This window comes from Aythya fuligula, chromosome 26 (assembly GCF_009819795.1).
Source record: "Aythya fuligula isolate bAytFul2 chromosome 26, bAytFul2.pri, whole genome shotgun sequence".
In the NCBI taxonomy this organism is placed as follows: Eukaryota; Metazoa; Chordata; class Aves; order Anseriformes; family Anatidae; genus Aythya; species Aythya fuligula.
In genome coordinates, this window is record NC_045584.1 from 168,413 (window position 1) to 190,708 (window position 22,296).

The 22,296-nt window shown below is 60.5% G+C and overlaps 1 protein-coding gene across 3 annotated transcripts; it reads left to right on the top strand.

The window, feature by feature from the left end:
• The first annotated feature begins 10,180 nt into the window (after nt 1–10,180).
• On the top strand, nt 10,181–18,548 carry TLE5 (TLE family member 5, transcriptional modulator). Of its 3 annotated transcripts, none has more exons than XM_032203663.1 (7): nt 10,181–10,293; nt 10,709–10,806; nt 11,998–12,061; nt 14,542–14,586; nt 15,972–16,034; nt 16,882–16,956; nt 17,509–18,548. In XM_032203663.1, the coding sequence occupies exons 1-7, from the start codon at nt 10,267–10,269 to the stop codon at nt 17,728–17,730; spliced, it is 594 nt and encodes a 197-aa protein (XP_032059554.1). In that variant the 5' UTR covers nt 10,181–10,266; the 3' UTR covers nt 17,731–18,548. The 3 variants fall into 3 exon arrangements, with proteins under 3 accessions (XP_032059554.1, XP_032059556.1, XP_032059557.1); XM_032203665.1 differs by having other exon boundaries at nt 17,512–18,548; XM_032203666.1 differs by lacking the exon at nt 14,542–14,586.
• Nucleotides 18,549–22,296: the final 3,748 nt, after the last annotated feature.

Here is a 22,296-nt window from a genome sequence, read left to right on the forward strand (position 1 = left end):
CCCGTGGGCCCGAAGGGGCCCCGCTGCCCTGCGCCCGCCTCAGGCCTCTGCTCCCGGGAGGAGCGGGGCAGGCCCGGTGAGGCCTCGGCGCGTTCCTCTTCCCGAGGCGGGCAGATGCACGCACAGCTTCCCGAATACGAAGCCTCTCTGAGCACTTCTCTCCCTGCTAGCGTTGGTTTCTCTTGTCCCGCCTGATGTTGCTCTGTCCCAAGCGCAGCCTCCCCAGCCCCTCAGGTTACACAGGCTTTCACTCTTCTTTCTGCAGGTGCTCCTGCTGGTGTTTCAGAGCATTTATGGACCCCCAGCTCCAACACTGCCCGTCCTGTCTGTAGTGCATTCCCACACGCCCTGGGCTGGAGTCACTCATCTGTCTCAGACAACTCTGCCTGAAGGACTGCATGTAACCAGCTTTTTGCAGGACTAGAAGAGCGTGATACAGCTGTTAGGTATCTGCCTGCCTGGTTACCTGCCTGGTGTGTGCTGCAGCTTGTTAGTCCCCATCTCGTGGCAGTCTAGCTGAGGCACAAGCACTATGTATTCATAGTCATCAGGTTCCGTTTTCCACCTGAATTCCACCTGGTCCTTTGATATCTTGGCCTCACATAAGAGGAGATTCTACTTTTTTTTTTTTTTTTTTTTTTTTTTGCCTTCTCTTCATAGTTTGGCCTTTCACAGAATTGATACTTGCCTCTTGTTCTTAAGATCTCTTACTTTCCATTCCAGATACATCTAGCAGATGAGAGACTACTCAGTGAATGTTACTCCCTCATTACCGGTCTCTCGCAAAGGAGGCGAAGGTATTCTGCTTTGGCAGATGAATGTTATTCTACAGACAGAGATGTTCTAGACATCTAGAATCCAAGTCACAGTGAGCTCCAGAGGCAGAAAGACTTTATTTTCTATATCCTCTCCAACTTTGCTCTCTGACTGCAGGCAAGTCACTTAACTGCTTTGCATGTCCTCAGGTTGTGAGTGCAAGATGCACAGTGTGTCCCAGGAGGTGCTGAAGTTACCTAGTGAGGATTTCTAGGCTGCTTTGAACTGCGAGGTGCTACGTGCTAGAGGCTATTGTTTTGGTTCCCTTCCCCTGAGCACAGTCAAATCTAAAAGCCAAAAGATACTGAAGAAGTTTTCACAGCCTGCCAAAAGAAAAAGAAAATTTGCATCCATCCTCTGGACCACTTGCTTAGTTCTTGCGGACAGATGTCCATTGTGATGAATCCTGCTCAAACCGTCAATGTAAGAATGTCAGAAATGCTGGTCCTCAAGCAATGACAGTCTGCCCACTTCCTCCTTTTCCACCTTAATGGAAAAGTTTCAGTGCTCAGGAACTCACCCAAAAAGCAGGAGACCTGGATTTTCCCTCAGCTTGGTCACCGCTCTACTGTGCAAGTCCCTAACCCCCAGTCTGCATTTCCCTGCCCCACCTGCATTGCTGTATCTGTGAATGGCCGTTCCTTTCACTACCTTTCTCTCCACTCACCCTTCCCTGGCAGCCCACCACAGCTGCTCTTGTCAGCAAATGTCAAAGGCTTCCAGGTATCTAGGCCTGGCCTGAAGAAATTCCAGGCCCCTGCTGCCACGCACCCTCCAGTGGCTTCTGACTAGAAACTGCTTGTCTGAGCAGAGGAGCTCCTGCCAATCTGCCTAGTCCCGCCTCTATTTTCTATCAGGCTAGCAAGGGTGTGGGATCCTCATGCTTTTTGTGGCTTCATAAATTCTACATGAATGACTTAATGAGCAGCGTTTCCCAGGAAGATGATCCTGAACATGTCAATCCGCTTCAGAGCAGCTATCTTCATGAGCCGTATTTGCAGCAGTTAACATTAAGCACAGTGACAACCCCCCATTCATTTATAGAGAGGAAAGTCCCAGCCCTTGTAATATCCAATAAAAAGGATATTCTGTCACTTGGCCCATCAGGATGTGAGCACACCTTGCTGTAAAAAATTGCAGACGTCTCAAAGTCCTATTTTCTTTCTCCTTTCTGGTCCCGTTTTTAGGTGCTTTTTAGTCCCATGTGCTTGGAAGTGAGGGGAAGGGAGCAAGAACATCCCAGCTGCATTTTGCTGCAGCTGCTCAATCAACAACTTAATCGAGGAAAAATTTCATGGCTTAAGGAAGCAGATTGCAACCAGACCATGAGAACTGCTCCTTCCGTAGCACAGGAACCAGGTGCTCTGAGCACAGGATCCCCAGCTCAGCCAGGCACAGACTGATAGGCACATGCCCCTGTCAGTGCATACTGAATCAGTGCCCTGATTACATCTTCTGCTTTGCTATTATTTTATAAGTTGAATATTCGTTTCCTTTAGCTGTGGGAAAAAAAAAAAAAAAGCAACCAACTAGTTGCTAAAAATCCTCTCTCAGATGAGCCTTCAGCTCTCATCAGAGGCAGAGACCGGTGCGAGGTGACAGATCTCCCTGGGGCGATGTTTTCTGGCCGGGCAGATGAAGCTGCATCCCCGAGGTGTTCCACACGTGGGGCTCCGCTCCTCGGCCTCTCCCCAGCTGAGCCCGGTGCCCCCTCCCAGGCCGCGGGGCGGTTGCGGCTCTGCGGGGAGCAGCCGGGAGGGCGGGGGCCGGGAGCTGGCGGCGGCTCTGGGCTGGCAGGAACGGCTCGGAGCGCAGCGAGCTCCGAACGGGAAGCACGGAGGGAAGGCGGCCGCGGAGCCGCCCCCGGACTGGCGGCGGGCACCGGCCGGGAACCCGCCACGGAGCGACCGCGACCGGGACCGCGGCCGGGGCCGGGGCCCCCCCCCGAGGCCGGCGGCGGGCGGGGCCGGGCCCGCGGCGCCCGGCAGGGGGCAGCAGCGCCGCGCCAGGCCGCGGGCAGCCCGGGTGGGCCGGGGGGCGGCCGGGGCTCGGGGGGCGGGGAGGGGGGGCCCCCGGGCAGGAGGCTCCGTGCGCCCCGCTCCGCTGCTCGGCCGCTGCCGTTTCCACGGGAAGGGCTCCCGAGCCTCTCCCCGGGCCGCTCCCCGTCTTCTCTCCTCCTTCCCCAGGTTTCCGGCGCCCCCCCCGCAGCAGCCGCGGCTCCGTCGCCGCCCGGGGGGAGCGGCAGCGGCCGGGCGCTGCCCCCGGTGCTGTAAACGTCGGGCCTGTGGCTGCCAGCCCAAGCTCTGCCCCTCACACAGAGGTTTCTCGACTGCTCCTTGCGCTTCCTCTCCGCTGCCAGCCGCCCGCTTCACGCACCTAAAATCACAGCGGCAGCACCAGCCCCGCGTTAGCCACGATCCCCTCCCGTCAGCTCCTTCCCGGTGCTGCAGCGCCCAGGCCTGACCGCACCACCCGGGAGGCCAGAAGCTTAACAAATGCCTGCGAAGTGCGCGAGACCTCCTCCCACAGCCTGGGCATGCCGAGCGTTATCGCCAAGCAGGTGCCAAATGTTTCGCCCCCCCCCCCCCCCAATTATTTTTGCAAGCTCTTGAGCTGTCTGTCACAGGAAGATGTCACAAGGAGACTTGAGTTCTCTGAAAGGGAGGGAAAGGTGCCCAGATCAAACACGCTGACAAATGCAGCTTGTGACAGCAATTGCTGGATTACAGTTTTTAAAACCTTATGTTTCGCATCTGGTTTATCATGGCTGTTGTAGGTGGGCTCAGAGCATGGTAAATCAGGATAACAAACCTACATTTACCATGATCCTTTCATCTCCTAGTATTCCAAAGCACATCATTTAATTGCACTCAACCTGCACATAGATTTCATAAATAAAGGAATGATGAATTAGCACAGCTGCTGCAGCATTCACTGGAGTTACTAAGACACAATCTCCTTGTGCAATCAATCCAGCCTCATGCTTCAATGTTTTGTCATAAATTGAGGTCAGGAAGAAATGTTCTCCCTACCTGGAATGCAGCGCTGCTGAACTAGCTGAGTACAGGAAGACACTTAAGGATGTAGTAATCTGTCTTCCCGGTGCGTATCTCAGAGACCACTGCAAACATTCATTTGTTGGAGCTTCTGTGCAGTCAGTGAGCACTGATCCTGCACAGGGGCAGGAGGGCTGAGATGTAGGGTACATGCAAGAGGTTATCTGCGGGATGGTAGGCAGGAGGAAAGCCCGGATGATCCCTTCTGCCCTTAAAATCTGTATTTCATTGCTCCCTTTGCCCAGTGAGGGAAGCAGATGCAGAGGGGGGTGAGGGCCTTTGTGTGCCCCTGGCTGAAGCTGAAGTCCCAGCCCCTGCCGACCCCTGCCAGAACCAGGCTCCTCCAGACGTCTCCACTGTGGGTGCAAAGGGGTTCGGGTGCCGCTTCTGGAAAGCAGTCACCCGCTCCAGCACCCCAGAAGCCTGCTCATGGTCACAGGCCGAGGTGAATTCCCCTGAACCTTCTCTCGGTGTTCCAGCCCCAAACCTCCTGTTTGACTCTGTTACGTGCCTCAGGGACACCGCTTGAGCTAAGCCCCTTGCTGGACCTTGATGTTGTCCCAGCCCTGGCTTGGGAGCAGCAACTCCAGGCATGCTTGCCGTGTGCTTCCTCGCTGTGCCTCAGCTGCAAAATCCCTTTCCTGCCTCCTGTGAAGAGTGCGAACCATTCCTTGCACCTCGTCTGGCAAAAAGGATGATAATTACTCCTAATCATTCTGCAGCAAAAACAAAGGCCACAGCAGAAGGGGGGCAGCCACCACAAGGAATGGAGCCCAGTTATTCCAAGTCACCAATAAAAACAGATCAAAGAGGGCAGAAATGTTTTACCAACTGTAGAAATCCTGCATGAAGCAAGGCTCCTCCTCGGAGCGCGCCCCTCCTGCCCACCGGCTACCCCTGGCTGGATGCGCACATCCATGCAGCAGTTCCTCGTTTTCCCTTCTTGGTTTGGCGAGACTTTGGGCGAAGCCTTTGGGCAGCGCAGGCCCTGCTGTGGCCAGGTTGGGGCCTGGCCCAGGGCACAGGTAACGCAGCTGGGGCCCCAGCGGTTCCAGCACAGTTGCAGCATGGGCTGCATGGGGACGGCTGGCAGGAGATCCCAGGAGATCCCCTGGGATCCCAGCCTCCCTGTCCAAGTGCCAACCCTGGTGCCCCAGGAGGCGCAGCCCCCTCCCGTGGGCAGTCCCTGCTGACTGGGCCAGCAGACGGCTGGTAGCAAGAAAGGGCAGAAAGAGAAGCCTCAGTGTAGTCCTAGACTGAAGAAAAACACAGAATTAACCCCTGCAGCTTCAAAGCACTGGCAACAGGGAAACTTTGCACAAGGCTTTTACTCCCTGCACAAGCCGTGGCAGTCAGAGCCCTTGGCGAGCAAAGCGCAGCTGAGAAGGGAAGGGTGAGCTGGCCCACGGGGTCTGGCCCCACGCTGCAGCGTGCATTGCCCAGATTTCTCAGCCCTGATGCTGCAAAGCACTTGTGCATGTGGCCAGATTAAGAGTCGGGACTCAGGAGTGGCCCTGAAGGGGAAAATCAAAAAGCCTTCCTCGTCTCAGGGCCTGAATTGCTGCTGGGCCTTTTTTATTTCTTCCTCCTTAATTCTGGGCTAAAAAAAAAAAAAAAAAAGACTTTTTTTTTTTTTTTTTCCTCCCCAGGATAAAAGTAGGATCTTATATCTTGCATTTCCATTGCAGTGACAGCATGACTTTCACCTTGTGTCCAGAGCTTCAGAGAAGAAAGTCTCTTTGCAGCCTCTCTCCTTGAACCAGCGCTGGAGCGGGATATAACATCTGAATAATTTACAAAGGCTCTTCATTAAGGAGATTTATTTTTGGCAGCTTTGTTAGATTGGTTCGCTTGAGAGCTCCTGCACATGCTCAGGGCCCCCTCCCTGCCCTGAAGCATCCCCCTTGCCTGCACCATGGGACCCCCCTGCATACCAGGCTGTGTTTAAAGCAAGATCCCCCATCCTTCACTGCTGTGCCCAGGCCCGTCTCATCCTGGCTGATACCTGCAAGCCCGCTGCTTGGGCAAGGTTATAATCCCCCCTTTTTTGGAGGCAGGTATGTTGGCCAGCTGGAGATAGCCCATTAAAGTGCCATTTACTGGGCACAAGCGAGTTTGTGTTGCTCGGGACTGGGATTTGCCAAGATTATACCATAAATTAGAGTGTTTCCTGGAAGAAAGCAAGGAGTGGGAAAAAAAAAAAAAAAAAAAAAAAAAAAAAAAAAAAAAAGGAACATTTTGTAGCCAACATAAAAGCCAATAAAGGAACATTTCATTTTCCGCTTGGAAGGGAGCACCAGCGCACTGTTACAGGCAGGCAGAAAGGCCGAGCATGCTTCTGCGGGGACGGGAGGAAGCTGAAGTGCTCCTTCCCTTCACCTGCTCCCGCTGGAGCTGCCCAGGAGCTGGTGCTGGGCTGCCCTGCCGTGCCCAGCCCCAGGCACGCAGCGTTTGATGGCATCGCATGCGCTGCCTGAGCTGGCGAGCTGCTGCGGAGCACTGGCGTCCTGGGAGGAGTCCTTCTGCCTCTGCTTCCGCAGGTTCAGTCTGCTCCCACAATTATCCCTGCTGTTTAAAGAAGTTCATAAGCCACAGGAACAGCCCAGTCCTATTTGCATCAAGGACAAATGCGTTGTGACTCTGGCAGCACCCCTGTTAGGAATACCTGTCCTTTCAGATTCTTCCATGGCACCTTTGCTGCTTTATCACAACAGGAAAAAAAATCAATTTAAAACTAATTGTAACACCTAGTGGAGTGCTGAAGGGGCAAGCAGGCAGAGGAGAGCAACGCTGCTGGCTTGGTGGCACCCCTGCATGGGACCTGCAGCCTGGAGGGGCGAGGGATGCACCTTCGGCCCCAGTGTCCTTCCTTGTCCCACTCAAGGCACTGATGAGGCAAGGCACTGGCTCTGGAGACTTCGCCTCGAGGTTTATCGCACCCCTGCACCACGACCACCCCCTGCAATATCCTGGATGGGAAGAAAAGAGCAGAGAGCAGCCCCTCTGCCAGCACAGCACGTAGGCTCAGCCTCCAGCACCTCCAACACAGGCGAGCGCTCTGCCCCATGGGAGAAGCAACCCTGACATGTTTCGGGCCGTCTCTCCTTACCCACGTGCTGTGTGGGGCAGCTGGCATTGTGGCTGAGGCCTCTGGCAGCTCAGGGAATGCACACAATCTGTTCTTCCAAACTAGCACCACATGTGAGCCTCCCACCCCATGTGCGTGCTCCAAGGGGTTTTTTAGGAGCAGAAGCACCTTCCCCATGCAAACAAATCAGGAGCAAAATGAGGAGGGAGGCAGCAGCCCTGCAAGAGGCTCCCAACCACAGGGCGCTGCCCTCGGGACGTGGTGCCCAGCGCAGGTCCCTGGGGTGCTCGCAGAGCTGCAGCTGCACCAGCACTGCCGCTGCGGAGCGTGGGAGCCAGCCCCCAGCCCTGGCTTCCAGCACGTGATTTAAAGCAGAGTATTTGCATTCTGCACAATTCCTCCGCACTCAACATTATCACCCGTGTAAGAGGCATGTAATGCCTGTAAGGGAGTGGGGACTGTCACCTAGGCTGTGCTAGGGCCTGACAAGGGAACCCTCCGAAGCACGTACCTGAACTGCCACTCCTCTGAGGGCTGAACCACCCTGAACCTGCACCATTCTCTCATTCCTCCACCTCGCTGGGGGACAGCAGTGGCCTGGGCTAGGTCCTGCACACACCGATGGGAAACTGCATCTCGCTGCCCTTGTGCCGAGCCCTCACCAGGGTGCCTCCTTTTCTCTGCATGGAAAATGGGGGCCAAGATGCTGGCTTGCTGGGGAGGACCGTCCACCCTGTTTTCCAGACCTTATTCTGCAGGGACGTAAAGCCTGCCTGCACTATTAATAATCCTTGGCATGGAGCTGTCACAGTTTTCACTAATATGGAGATGTCGAAGGGAAAAAGCTACTGCACAATATGCAGGAGCTGTCACAATAACTCAGCTGCTATATTGTTCTCTTTAAAAATAAATAGCACAACAGCCCAGCCTGCGTTGCTGGAGTCATGACGTGTAGGGTTTTATTTTTAATCAGAAAATGTACTGATTTTTAAAGATAGACACAGAGCAGCATCTGAAATTGATGAAGACTCCCTGCATGCTCACACACACCAGCCGTGTTCCTCATTCTTGCCTGTTATTCTCAGGCTGGGTTCCAAGGACCAGATCCTGCTTCAGCTTGGGCACATTTGTCCGTGTGGCTTTGCAAGAGGCCATGCGGCAACAAAGTCCCTCCAGGAATTAAGCCCATGGCTGCATTCCCTACTGGCCTGCTCTGCGTGGGAATGCATTTTGTTCCCCGGGACATGAGCTGCAGGGGCTGCTCCCCGGGCAGCAGGTTTAGGACCCAAGTTTGCAACTGGAGCAGTTTTCACTGTTTGGAGACAAGAGGTTTGTCTGGGGCCAGTTGCAGGCGGTGGCTCTGGATAACAACGGCTGCAGGTCCTGACCTCCTCAACCCATGCTCCAGTCCAGGCCGTTGGGGGTCTCCTGGGCAGCCTTCCCTGCAGTGCTGGGCCGACGACACAGTGAGTGTGGGTCTGAAGGGCTCCCACGAGGTCTCCTCTTTACACACGCACCTGCCCCACATCCAAACCTGTCTCCCAGCCACGTGCACTGGGACTTTTTGTCTAGGCAGAGCCTGATTTCCCTTTCCGCCATGCCCTGCAGTGATGCCAGCAGCAGATTTCTCGGCTTGCTGGCACCACTGCCTCTGCCTGCGGTGGTCCAGGACAGTCCTGGTGCATGCTGCGACTGCAGAGAACTCTGCTGGCAGAGGCACCGCCTGCTTGCTTTCCACCAGCTCTGCCCTGGGCCTGGTCATTTCCAGCAAAGAAACGTAGAGACAGTCTGTTATCCAGGGGATCCTTGGGGCTCTGAAACTCAGACGAGGCTCAGTGGCCTGGGGTTTATTTTATAGGTGGGTGGCCACTAATCTATCTGAAAATGCCCAGGGACTGGCACAGCTTGTATGGAAAGCGAACTGCTGGCGTGGGGAGGAGCAGGCTGGCAAGACCAGGACTGAGCCACCCCAGTGACGGCCCCTGGCCCAGCACGGGCAGCACGTCCCAGCGGCCGGCAGGGACATGGGCGGCTTGCAGGTTGCAGAGACAAAGCTCTTCTGCTGGTCCTGGTTCCACACCGTGACTCTCCTGTAGGCAAGGTTTGCCCGTGCACAAAGAGCTTTCCTGGGGCCTTGTCTGAGGCCGTGGAAGGAATTATTCCACAGGGTAAAAGCCAGGACAAACACAGCACCTTCCTGCCCAGGGCAGTGGGCTGCCCTGCTTTTGCCTTCCCTCGTGCTAAGCCAAGGCAGGGACGAAGCGAAGCAAACCCAAAGCCCTGCGTACACAAACCCAGCTCTCCCGCTTGAGAAGATGTGAAAACGAGCCGAGCGTGGCCCCCACGGGGCGGACGGGGCTCGGATCTCACGGTGCCAGCCGGAACCTGCGCGAGCCCGGGGAGCCGGCTTCGTGGGCAGCGTGGCGGCCCCAGCCCCTTCCCCTATCCCTTCCCCTTCCCCATCCCCTTCCCCCCAGCACGGGGGCAGCCCAGTAGCTGCCGGGGCGATCGGTACCGCCCGGCCCGGGGCTCTGCCGAGCGGGACGGCCGCGAGAGGCACGAAGCCTCCCGCAGAGCAAACCCCGGGGTGCGGGGTCTGCCCCGGGAGCCCCCGCCCGGCCTCCCCCCCCCCCCCCCCCCCCCTCCCCCGCCCCGGCTCCGAGCAGCAGCCGCGGCCTGGGCGGTGGCGGGCACCGGGCCCGGGGCCCTGCAGCCCGGAGAGGCGGGGGGGGGGGGGGGGGGGCGGGGGGCTCCGTCCGACACCGCGGGCACCGGGGGCGGGCAGGGCCCGGCCGGGACGCGGGGCGGGGACCTCGAGCCCGCAGCCGCCGCTGGGGAAGGCCCGGCCCGGCCCGCGCCGCCTCCCCGCCGGGGTTGGGGTGGTGGTGGGGGGGGGCTCGGGGCGCCCGCTCCGACCGCGGCGCTCCCGGGGCTCGGGGCTCGGGGTCCGGCGCCCGCCCGGGGCCCGCGGCCGGCGGCAGCGCGCGGCGGGGGCGGGGACGGGGCCGGGCGGGGGCGGGGGCGGCCGTGGGCCCGCCCGGGCCGGGGAGGCGGCGGCGGCGGCGGCAGGTGGTGCCGAGCAGCCGCAGGACGGAGCGGAGCCGCAGCCGCCATTAGACAATAGGCGCCGGCGGCGGGGCGGGAGCGGCGCGGGGCGAGCGGCGCGGCCGGGGGGGGGCGGCCGCGGGGCCGGGCCCGGCGCGGACAAAGGCGGCGGCGGCGGCGGAGGGCGCGGGACCGGCACCGGGACCGGCACCGAGAGCGGGAGCTGGGCCGCTCGGCGCGGGGGCCGAGCCGCAGCCTGACATGATGTTTCCACAAAGCCGGCACTCGGTACGGCGCGGCCGGGCGCGGGAGCCCCCGCGGGGCCGGGCCCGGGGCCGCTGCGGGGCGGGGCGGGGCCGGGCACCGGGGGGCCGCGGGCCGGGCCTCGAGAGCCGCCCCCGTGCCCCGGCGGGGCGGCCCCGGCGTCTTCACCCCCCCCCCCCCCCCACCTCCTCCTCCTCCTTCTCTTCCTCTCGCCCGGGCGGCCGAGCGGGTCTCGGGGGCCGGGGAGGGCGGGGGGGGGAGGCGAACCTCGGGCGGGTGACCTTGGGCTCGGCCCCTTGCCCCCGGGCGCCGCCGCCCCCCGTCCCCCGCCGGTCTCGGTCCCCCGCCCCTCCGGCTGCGGGGCGCCTCTGCCGGCTGGGGGCAGCGCCGCGCGCCCCCCGCCCCGCTGTGTGCCCAGCGCCGTCTCGTGTCGTTCAAGGGCTCCTCTCACCTGCCGCAGCAGCTGAAGTTCACCACCTCCGACTCCTGCGACCGCATCAAGGACGAGTTCCAGCTCCTGCAGGCCCAGTACCACAGGTACGTGCGGCTCGGGGGTGCCCAGAGAGCTCCCGGCGCTGCCCTGCGTGGAGCCAGCCGGGGCACCCACACGGACCCGGCTGTGGCTTGGGCTGTGAGGCCGGAGGAGCTGCCTGCGGGACGGCGTTTGTGCCCGGGCAGGAGCCGGCCGAGCAGAGCGTGGGGTCCTCCTGCCCCGGCCAGGCCTCTCCTCCGAGCGCAGCCCAGCTGGGGCTGTGCGGAAGCTTGCCAGGCCTCCCGCGTCTCGCTGGGAGCTTTCCTCGGTTCTTCTCGCTGGCTGCCGTTCCTGGACTGCGAATGCTGCAGGGAGCGCTTAAATCCAAATGCTTCCGCTTCTCCACATGTGCGTGTGGAAATGCTTCTGCTGGCCCAAACGCTGGCTGCCGGGGGACGTCGCTTCCCGCGCGTGCTTCAGACACACACAGGCTTCAGGTCCGGTAGTGCTGGCGGTGCAGTGCGGTGCCCTAGTGCCTGTGGGCAGCGGGGGCCCAGGAGCAGGCTCGCTGCAGGGAATGCTTCCCCCCTCTGCGGGACTCGACCTGCTTGCAGAGAGGCAGGTTTTGTGCAGGTGAAGCTGTTTCTCGTTTGAAACATAAAACCACTGCACATGCTGGCTGCAGCTGCTTGGCAGGGGAGCTGGAGATTTGTGAAGCGCGAGGAGCAGCGGTGTTTCCTCATAAGGGTGCAAAGAACCCGGGAGAGAGAGAAAACCCTTTCTTCTGGAGGGTTGTGCTGCACCTGGGCCTCCCTGTGCCACCTGGAAAAGGCCCTGATGCAGCTCAGGAAACGAAGTCAGGCCATCTCTGGCGTGTAGCAGGCAGGCCTCTGCTAGACAGTGTCCCCTGCTGCTGGCATCAGCTGAGGAAACCCAAATGACTGCGGCCGCTGCTTCCCTGCGCCAGGCAGAGCCGTGCGGTCAGTGCCTGGCTGCGGGGCAGCCTTGTGCCGCTTCTCCCGAGTGGGATTGCGGCGGATGCTGGCATTGGAGCTGGGAGCGGGCTCTGCTGCAGCAGCTGCCGTATGGATGAGACACGGCTGAGCCCAGACCTGCCGCGGGTCCTGGGGTCGTGGTGCCTGCGGAGCCTGCCTGGCTGGGATGGGCTGTGCTGGGCTGCAGGATGCGACTGCTCCGTGCTGAGCAGCTTGCTCACCTCCTGCTTGTGGTTTTCTGACTGTTTTCTGGCTTTTCAGCTTGAAGTTGGAATGCGACAAGCTAGCCAGCGAGAAATCGGAGATGCAGCGTCACTACGTCATGGTAAGGGCCTGCCCTGGCAGCGCGTGGGTGGCACGGGTGGGGATGCCAGCAGGGAGCAGGTGCTGCTGCCCGGGTTTTGTTGGCAGAGGCTTTGCCCTCAGAGCAGTGGGTCTACAGACTGGGCTGGCGTTGGCTTTCCTGAAAGCAGGGCTCCTTGTGCCTCGTGTTTTCTACGTGTGGTGGGCTGCTGAAGTGCAGGGAAGTAGCAGAGTTGGACACAGAAAAGGGATGGGCCCAGTTGGTGGTGGCAGGGTGCCTGCACCCAACAGCCCAATATTCCCGTGGCAGCCAGGGAGCACCGGGACCGTCCTGGTGATGGGGCGAGGGGGTTCCTGAGCCAGGAGGCTGCACTTCACCTCCATCCACAGCCCACACGTGGAGGAGCTGGGGCAGCTTCATCATCCACCCCTGGGGAAGAAGCAGTGGTTCCTCTCTGCAGAGCAGGAGCAAAAAGAGGTTGGGGTGGCTTGGGAGGTACCTGAGCCCTAAGTGCTGCTCAGTAAAGGCAACCTGATGCTTGAGGGCAGCATGGAAGCCAGGTCATTGCCAACAGCGTGACCTTGCTGCCTGCGCCTGGGGACATAGGGGTCCTGCAGCAGGGAGGGGGCTGCAGGAGGCTCCTGGCAAGAGCAGGACAGGGTCTGTGTGCTGGGAGGTCACAGGGTGGGGGTCTGCAGCCAGCTGCCACGTGGGAGCCCAGCCCTGCACACCTCCTCACATGCCCGGCAGCACTGTCAGGCAGAGCGCCTGCACGTGTGGCCCCGCACAGCGTGTGCAGCCCCCGGGGCACTGCCAGGACAAGGCAGAAATGTTGCTACACGGGGGTGGCAGGCTCGGCTGACTCTCAGGAGAAATCCTCTGTGAAGGAGCCGTGTTCTTGCTGGCATGGTGACTGTTTGGCTGCTGGGCAGAGCCACTGTCCCCCCGCGTGGAGAGCAGCCCCTGGCAGCACCGGAGGGTGAGGCAGGGCAAGGCTGTGCTGTCCCCTTCCTATCAAGGAGTTAACAGGAGGCTGTGATGCTGCCCATAAAGATGAGGTGGTGCCTGCTTGCCAGCTGCTGCACCTGCCCTGGAAGGAAGAGATAAGACATAGAAATTAATGCAGCAGCTCTTCAGAGGAGTTACAAATTTAAAACCAGAAATGGTGTGGGCAGCCTCTCCGATCTCCTGCGCTGTCTGCATGTCCACACCCTGAGGCTGCAGTGAGCCAGGCGCCCTTGGGATGGGGCTGCAGAGAGCTGGTCCCTGCTGTCCGTACAGGCGTGGGGAAGCCTGGCTCTTAATGCTGCCCCCTTCTCAACAATGAATGATTGCTTCCTGGGCCTCGCAGCCTGCACGGAGACTCTCACACAGCCGCATCTGGAGATGAAATTTATTTGTTTTTCCCTGTAATGCCATCAGTCACCAGCACTAGTAGAGGCGGCCGCCCATGGTGCAGAGAGGAGGGGTGCTGCTGGCAGTGCTGAGCTTGAGGCTTCACAGGGTCCTGCCCCGGCACAGGGCTGCTTTGCTCCCTGCACTGCATGCAGGAAGCAAAGAGGGGTTTCTGTGCCTCTGCAAAGCTGCTACAGCTGCTCCAGTTCTTGAATAAGCCACAATTAGCAGCGTGGGGGTCGGACTCATGCTTCCTGCTCAGTCTCCAGAATGCAAAGAAGCCTTGAGAGCCGGCAGCGGTGCGGGAGCAGACAGAAATAGCCATGATGGCAAGCCAGGCGCTTCTCCGGCTCGTGCAGTTGGTACCGAAGTGACAGTGATCTTCCCTCTTTGAATCAAACGAGCGCAGACGGGGATTTTCTTTCCCTTTTGAAAAATCAGGAGGAGGAGAGGGGCTGAGGGAGGAGACTCCTAAACTCTCAAACAGCCTTAAAAACAGCTTCTTCTAGGGGCCAGGAATTAACTTCTGTTGCCAATAGATTGCTCTGTAGCTACCTGTTACTGGTGGGGGTCGGGGGAAGCTTTTATTTTTGTGTGTGGTTTTGTGTGTTTCTTTCCACGCAGCTTTTCCCAAACAGCTGGAGCTGTGTGCAGCTGGATGCCTTCCTTGCTTGCTAGCTGGACCCCAGTGGTGATCTCTTCCATTTGCTGCTGAAGCAGCCACATGGGTGTTAGGACACTGGCCAGGTGCGGCTTGGAGAGCCAGACTGCCTCTGTCGTCCGCAGAGCCCTGAGCCTGCTGGCATGTTTGGAGGCTCTCGCCGTGCTGCAGGGTGTCTGTGAGGGTGTTGGATGGGGCTCAGACGATTCCCAGGTCCTGTCCGCAGCAGCGAGCAGAGCCCCCTGGGCTTGGGTGCCTGGCCTTGGACGTGGGGAGGGTTGCTGCCTGCAGCTGCCTTTGGTTGCCTCAGCTCTCCTTCCATCCTTGCCCAGCTGTTGTAAAGACACTGATAGGAAAGCAGCGGTGGCTCCCAGCACCGATGCACGGAGCCCCTTTCTCTGGTAGAGATTTGACCTTTTTTGTTCTTTTCTGCCCTGCTCTGCAGTATTACGAGATGTCCTACGGGCTGAATATTGAAATGCACAAACAGGTAGGGGAAGGCATTTCCAAGTGCTTTAATTCCTGGGGAGGGTGGGCTGTCTGCCGTGCTTTGTCCCCATCACTTCAGTGGTATTTCAAGAACTGGAAATGCCATGAGCCTATAAAATGTCAAAGCTGCTTTTGGGATTGCCAGCTCCTGGGTGGGGGGAGAACATTCACGTTTTGCCCCCTTGACCTTAAAACCATGTTTTCTTGTTGGGAGGAAAACTAATTGACCTGGCAAAAAGCTGCCTTTGCAAAGCCTTCCAGAAGGTGGGGAGCCTGCCTGGGGATGCTGTGGGTATGGGTGCCCTGAGCCAGGCTGCATGGGGATGTGGAGCCTCAATTCAATGAGCGATGCCTCCCCCAGCCCTGCAGGTGCCCCAGGAGGCTGCTGCCCTCCGAGCCGGCGGCGTTCCCTTTGGTGTGGTTCCTTGTGCGATGTTGGAGCTGCCGAGAGCCTCCTCGTGATGGAAGGAGGCTCTGCTGCAGCCCGGATGAGTTCGTTCATTACCCTCGCTGGTGGTTAAGTTGTTAATTATCCCCAGTGGCTAATTACCTGTGCTGTTAACAACATGAGCCTCCTTCAGCTTCCAGTCACAGTCATCTGTATATGCCCTGGCTCAGCTAAAAGCCTCTTAGCACAGTTCTGCTCCCTGCAAATGCACGTAGAGCCTCCAATCCCATCGCCCTGTTCGCTAAGCCCGTGGGACGGGCTGCGCTGGGAGGGAAACCTGCAGCTTGCTGAGAGGCTTTGAACCATCACTGCCATCCCACGAGGTTTCCCAGCCCGTGTCAGTGCTTGCCTAAACCCTCTGGCTCCCCGTTCCTTTTGAATCTGGTGGAAAGCGAGTTGCAAAGGGCCAAGAGCTTCACTCGTCTCCAGCAGAAAAGCTTTAATGCCCCCAAACCCTGGCACCTGCTTGGCTGAGGTTACCGCAGGAGCTGCCTCCAGCTCCGTCATCTCAGCGTAGGCTCGGTGTTACCCACTCAGCTGGGGGGCAGGGGGAGGAGGGGGCGGCTGGAGGTGCCCAGCAGCTGGCCTGGGGGGCAGAGCCAAGGCTGCAGCGGCGTGCCTGCCTGCCTGCCTCTGCACGGTGCACACAACTCTGTGCATCCCCCACCTGGATCTGTAATAAATTTTCTCTCTGGTTGCTCCTGACTTCATTAATTTAATACCAGAGACCCTGAGAGGGAAGAGAATATTGAAAACTTGTTCTTTGCAGTCAGCAGCGTGGATTTATTTAACTGTTTGGGGGGGCTGGGACTTTGGGGTGAGGTGTCCCCATGCAAACCAGGACACTGCCGGGCTCTCTGACTCGGGGGAGGCAGCGCACAGGGTGGGTGCCGCAGGGTCCCCTGATGCCATTCCTCTCTGTTTTTCCCACCCTCCAGGCTGAAATCGTCAAGAGGCTCAACGGGATTTGCGCACAGGTCCTTCCCTACCTCTCACAGGAGGTAACTGCCTGGCAAGGGGGTGTTGGTTCCAGGGAGCGGGGCCCAGCGTACACAGACCCCAGCTCCTCACACCCCTGCCCTGTGGGATCAGCCCTTCTGAAGAGGTTTGGCCCCGAGTCCGAGCAGGCCCCCAGGCACTGCTGTCCGTCCGTCCGTCCCCTTGGTGCAGCCAAGGTCGGGCTCTGTGTTCACGCCGCTCCCATGACTCCCAGCTCAGCCGCTTGTAGCTGGGTGCTGGAAGCAATGGGCAGTGAACTGGGGCACTAAAAAGCACCTCCATGCAGCTCCTCTGGACTGAGCTGCTCTGCCCCACTAACTGTCGTGGCTGATGGGCTGCTCCCACCCCCCTGAGGAATGAAATGGGAGGGCTGAGGGGAGGGAGGTGCTGCAGCACCCTTGGTGCCAGCTGTCCCCGGCCACCCCGAGGCTGAGCGCTTCCTCGTGCTCTGGTCAGGAGCTGTGGGGTGGGGGCTGTGGGGTAGGGGCTGTGTTTCTGGGTCTGGATTAGTTCTGGGGCTGGGGAATAGACTGAGCTGCTGTCCCCTACCTGCTTCGGGGGAAGACAGAGAGGCTGGCTGATCAGATGAGAGCTGTCTAATAACTAAGCCATGACTAAACCTGTTGTATCTTAGTGCAGCACATTCCCCCTCCCCAGCCCCGTCCTTCTGCCGAGATGGAAAGAAAAAGCCACTTGCTGGAGTGAAAGGGCCAGGCCTGGTAGTAGGGGACCATGTGGGGTTGAGCAGCCTCCGTGTGTGTGTGTGTGTGCGTGCCAGCCCTGCTGGGTCCCTGTTCTCCTTCCCTTCTGTGTCTGAAATGACCCCAAATTCCTCTGTTCTCCCTCCAGCATCAGCAGCAAGTCTTGGGAGCCATTGAACGAGCCAAGCAGGTGACAGCACCAGAACTGAACTCCATCATCCGTGTACGTGGTACATGTGTACGTGGTTTGGGGGGAGGGGGGCTGGTTTTGGTACCTTGGGCCTCCGTGGCAGAGCTGAGGCCCCGTGGGATGGCAGCTCCGCGTGCTGGGACGGCCCTGCTGGCGTGGGCTGGCTTTAGCCAGGCTCATCGGGATGTGGCTTGGCTTTGCGGGGGGTGTGGGCTCCTGCCGCATCCCACAGGTTGTAAAGAGAGGCTTTGGTTTGGGGCAGGATCTGCAGCAGCTCCTGGGTGTGAAAACACCATCTGCTCGTGGTCAAGGCTGGGAGGGGTTTAACCACGTCCTTGGGGAGTGCCGGTGGCTGAGCTGGGCCTCCTAGGGCTGGGGACTTGGTGCTGAGCCTTCTCAGGAGGCTGCTGCAGCCCGAGGAGGCTGGGCTGTGCACCCCCCTGGGGCTGGGCGCCCGGTGCTCTGGGTTGAGCCCAGCCTCTGGCACAGGCTCTGCTGAGGCAGCAGGACTGGGGGGGACACCGGGGCCCCTTGAAATGACGACTCCCCGCTCCCCTCCCCCTGTCCGCCCCTCGTTCCCTACAGCAGCAGCTCCAAGCGCACCAGCTCTCGCAGCTCCAAGCCCTGGCGCTGCCTCTGACTCCGCTGCCCGTGGGGCTGCAGCCCCCGTCCCTCCCTGCTGTCAGCGCCGGCTCCGGCCTCCTCTCGCTCTCGGCCCTGGGCTCCCAGGGGCACCTGACCAAGGAGGACAAGAACGGCCATGACGGGGACGCCCACCAAGATGATGACGGGGAGAAGTCGGATTAGAGAGAAGGGGCCGGGGCTGGGGGGGTCAATGCCAGATGCAGCATCCGTGGGCGGTGGTGGGGCCGGGGGGCGCCCCACCGCTGGGCAGCCCCCGCGGCACCGCCACGGCAGCCACTGCGTGGCCCCCCCCCCGCCATGCCCAGCCTGGCTCTGACTTGGGCTTCTCCGGGGGTGCCACGGCCCCTGCCTGCTGCTCCCCCTCGGTATTTAACGACGACCCTCGTTCCTACCGGTTTCTGCACAACCCCCTGCTGGGACCCCTGCCCCACCGCCCCCCGCCCCACCCCAGGCGCTCCCCATCTCCTTGCGTCTCTGGCCCCCGCGCTCGCACCGGCCGGTCCTTGCTGTTCTGCATGTCTCTGTTTTTAACCAGTCCCACAGCACCGCCGCAGTTCCCCGCGTCCAGCCACCGGGTGTTCTCCTCGCGCTGCTCCTTGGCCTCGGGCTGGGGGGGGTCCCTCTGCCTGCTCCCCTCGGCAGAGCACCGGCCGCCAGGGGGCTGGGGTCCGGGACTGGCCGAGGGGCAGGCGGGCGCCTGGGAGCTCCCTTGGTCCCTTCCCTGCACTCCCCCATAGAGGATACAGCAGCTTTCTCTGTTCTTATCTCCGTGCGCTAGCGTGTCTTCTAAAAAAAAAAAAAATGGAACAAAAAAAATAAAATTAAATAATAATCTGGTGTTTGTATATAGTCCTTTAGAAAGATCTTGTTTTGCTTTTTGTGTTTAATCACTTGACCTATAATAAGAGGAACTGAAAATGCTGTATCAAGGACGTACAAGCTGTGCCTTTCAAATAAAGAAATAAGAAGGTTGGTTAAGATGGTGACGTGTTGCCTGTTTTCTTGCCGCTTTGGGATGACTTAAAAGGACTTCTCCATGCCCCTACTTCCCAACCCTGCACCCGAAGCCAGCCCCAGCCAGGGGGTTCTCCCCCAGTAGGGATGGGGGCTGGAGGCGACACCGCTGGTTCTGGCTTCTCTCCAGGTCTTGTTTCAGCAGCTGCTGGCAGGAGGAGGACGATTCCTGTGCCTTTCGCTCCTGGCCGTGCTGGGCTGGGGCCTGCTGGAGCAGGGCAGAGGGTGCCAGGGCAGCAGCACCTGAGGGTGGAGAGGCAGCCAGGGGCAGGGACCCCACATGGTGTGGGGGCTGCCACGGGGCTGCTGCCACCCACACGTGGTGTTCCTGTCCCCCAGGGCCGCAGGGGATGCTGCTGCTGCTGCGGTCTCGCCCCTTGGGAGAGTCTGGCCTGCGTTGCCCTGGGGCTGAGGTTGCTGTAATGGAATTGGCTCTTAATAATTAGAGCCCGGCCCCTGGCTCGGCAGCCTGCTCTGCCCTGATAACATCTTCCTCTATCTCTCCCAGGCCAGCTGGAGTGGGAAAATTCTCTCCCCCAGGAGGAGGCTGTGGGGCTCGGTGCCTTGTGGTGCTGTGGGATGGGGCCCTGTGGGGTCCGGGGGGGCGGCGGCCGCAGCGCCTCATCCCGATGGCACCCAGCAAAGACTGGGCTGAGCACCCAAGGGGGAGATTTGCTGGGATTTGCCGAACCAGCTCAGGCCTGGCACTGGGTTTGGCACACCAAGGGCTGAGGGAAGGCACACGGAGCTGCCCCAACGCCCATCGGGGGCTGCTGGGGCTGCATCCCCGGCCCTGTGCCCCTGGCCCTGCTCCCCTCCTGGGGCTGGTGCGGCCGTGCAGCACCTCGGATGGGGTACAGGACCAGGTGGCTGTGGGGTCAGGACCATGCTCTCGTCAGCCAAATGCTGACACCTGGACAGCACGAACATGGAGCAGGATGCAGCTGAGGCCCAGGAGGGCAGGCTCCTGACACGGGCTTGAGAACCACACGGGGCTCTCTGAGGTCTGGCTGCGGGCAGGGGCTCAGCCCTGTCCCTGCTGCCCTGTGTGGGCCCGGAGCAGAGCCACTGCTGCGTGGCACAAGCTGGCCGGGCCTCAGCACTGCAGCAAGGGCAGGAGCCACGCGTGGCCGGCCTGGCATTTGCCCCAGCCCCTGGGCTGTGCGGGGCGAGCTCCAGGAGCTGGCAAAGCAGCACCAGTAGCTGGAACCTGACCCCAGGTCCCGCAGCTGCTCCAAGGGCCTCGCCAAAGCCGGGCAAGCAGGATTCCCGTGTGAAAGGGCAACACAGCTTCGGGCCAGGGGCTGCTGCGGAACGGCAGTTGCTAAAACCATCTCTGCTCTGTAAGTGCTGCTGAAAATCCCGCTGGGAACGTGCTGGCTGCAGGGGGGGGCTGAAGCTTTTCAAGCGCTTTCACCTCGAGGTCACTGGTTCAGACTCAGCCTGGGGGCAGGGAGCACAGTAAGTGGATGTTATTCCTGATGGATGTGCAAGGGAGGAGGATTTAGGAGAAATTGGTCTGGGGCATTTTCAGGCTGGAGACTTCAGAGGAACAGACGTCCCTGTTGTTAGAGCTAATTAGCAGCCTCGGTTTGGTGGGCAAGGGGTCGAACAAACCACGAGGCTGCTGGCTGAACATCCTCAGCTGCCGGCAGGCTGGGAGCTGCTCCTAACAGGGCTGCGAGCACTTCCTTGCTCCCTGCGGGAGGCTAACTTGCTTCAAAGCATACAGACAGAGCTTTTGGGCTCTCCAAATCCCCTGCAGATGCTGAATCTTGTGCTCCACTCCTGAATCGTGCTGGCGTCACAGTCGAGGCATTTCTCTGGGCAGCGGGTGGCACCCTGGTATTTCCCCCCCCCCCCACAGCTGACCAGTGCCGTGGTTCCCCATGCTCCCAGCCTGGCTCTGCACCCACTGTATCAGCTTCTGGATTTCCCAGGGGTCATTTCTTGAGGCACCATACCAGACCTGGGCTCAAATCTAACTGTCCCGCCCCATACCAGCAGCAGAAAAAATTAATAATAAAACACACACACACAAGGGTTAAAAATCCCCCCGTGACCCTCCCAGTAGACGCAAACTTGAGGAAGCAGCATTGGTGTCCAGACAGGCTATTCCACCTTGGAACCGCCCCATCACCAGAGCCGCACGCCGGTCCTGCCTTGGCAGAAGAGGCTCAAGGCACATGAGCAGCAGGCACTGCGGGGCCCCCAAAGCACTGCCAATCGAGGCTGATTGAAGATTGGCTCCTGGCAGAGAAACCACTTCTGAGGACGTGGTACAAGAGCAGGAGGTGATGTGGGCAGAGTGGCTGTGAGCCAGCCCTCCTGGCACAGGGATCCTTAGAAAAGCTCCATGAAGCCCTGGCTCAGCTGGGGAGGGGACAGGGGACAACGTCGGGGCTGCCCCCGGAGCCTGCTGGGGCAGAACCTGCTGGGGCAGAGCCCTGTGCCCTGCCAGTGGGGCAGCCCAGCGCTCGGTCCTGGCTTGACATCGATTCCTGCTTGCAGCTCTCAGGGGCTGCGCAGGACCCTGCTGTCTCGCATCACTTCCCCTACCACCTGCCTGTCACTGGAGAGGTGATAAAATGGCATCTTTCCTCCTTGACGAGGTGAGCTGCTGCCAGTTTCTCGCTGGGTCAAGCAGGTTTCCTCACCTTTTTGCCTCTCAGTCCATCCTCCACGGCTTCTTCCTCGAGGCCAGATCCCTGGTGTCACTGCGGTAACAGCGGGAATTGCCTCGATCGCATCCCCCCCTCCCGGCTCCCACCCTCCTCATTTTTCAGCACAGCTTTGCTTGAAACAATGGCACAGCCTGCAAGCCAGGAATGCTTTGCAGCATGGCGGAGCAGGGCCTCCTTCCCAATTCATCACTAATGCAGGAACGCCAAGCCCTTCCTGGCTGCAGCGAACACGAGATAAAAGCTAAAAGAGGCATCAATAATTAAAAACCACTCAAAGCCGGTAAGTGCAAACAGGAGCCAACGCGCAAATCGAAAGCAGCGCCAGAGATGGGAGTCTGTCAGCTGCCGGCTTGCTTTAAGGGCTCCCAAATCTCTGCAGCGTCCCCGCAGCCCTGTGGTGACAAGAGGGCCCTGGCCCAGCGGCTCAGGGCAGTGCCGGCCCCCCCCCCCCCGAGCCTGTCCCAGGGTCAGGGCCCCGCATCGCAGGGCACGGCCCCAGGATCCCCGGAGCAGGGAGCGGGGAGCCCCCAGCTCTGGGAGCGCAGCCCAGGGCTGCGGAGCGCCCGCCCCCCCGGCACAGGCTCGGCTCCTGCTGCCGCCCCCCCCGTGGTTCCCCCGCTCCCTCCGTGCTTAGCCCAGAACCGGCCCCCGCCGGTGCCAGCCGCAGCCGTGATGCGAAGCGCGGCGCTGCCGGGCCCAGCGGGGAGCACCCGGCCCCGGGCTCGGCTGCGGCACCTCCGGTTCCGCCGCCCCCGGGAGCCCCCGGGCGGCCGCGGGGAGGGGCGGGGCGGGGGCAGGGCCCGGGCGGCCCCCCCCTGCCGGGGCTCCCCGCTGCCGGCGGCTCCCGGCGCTGCCCCCCGGCGGGGACGAGCCCCGAGCGGCAGCGGCCGGCCCCGGGGGGGGGCGGGGGGGGGAAGCGGCGCTCCCCTGCCTCGACCCCCCCCCGCGCGTCCCGGGGCGGCTCCCGCCCGGCACCGCCTCGAGGAAGGCTCCGGGGCCCCGGGCGGCTCCGGGCCGGGGGGGCCGGGCC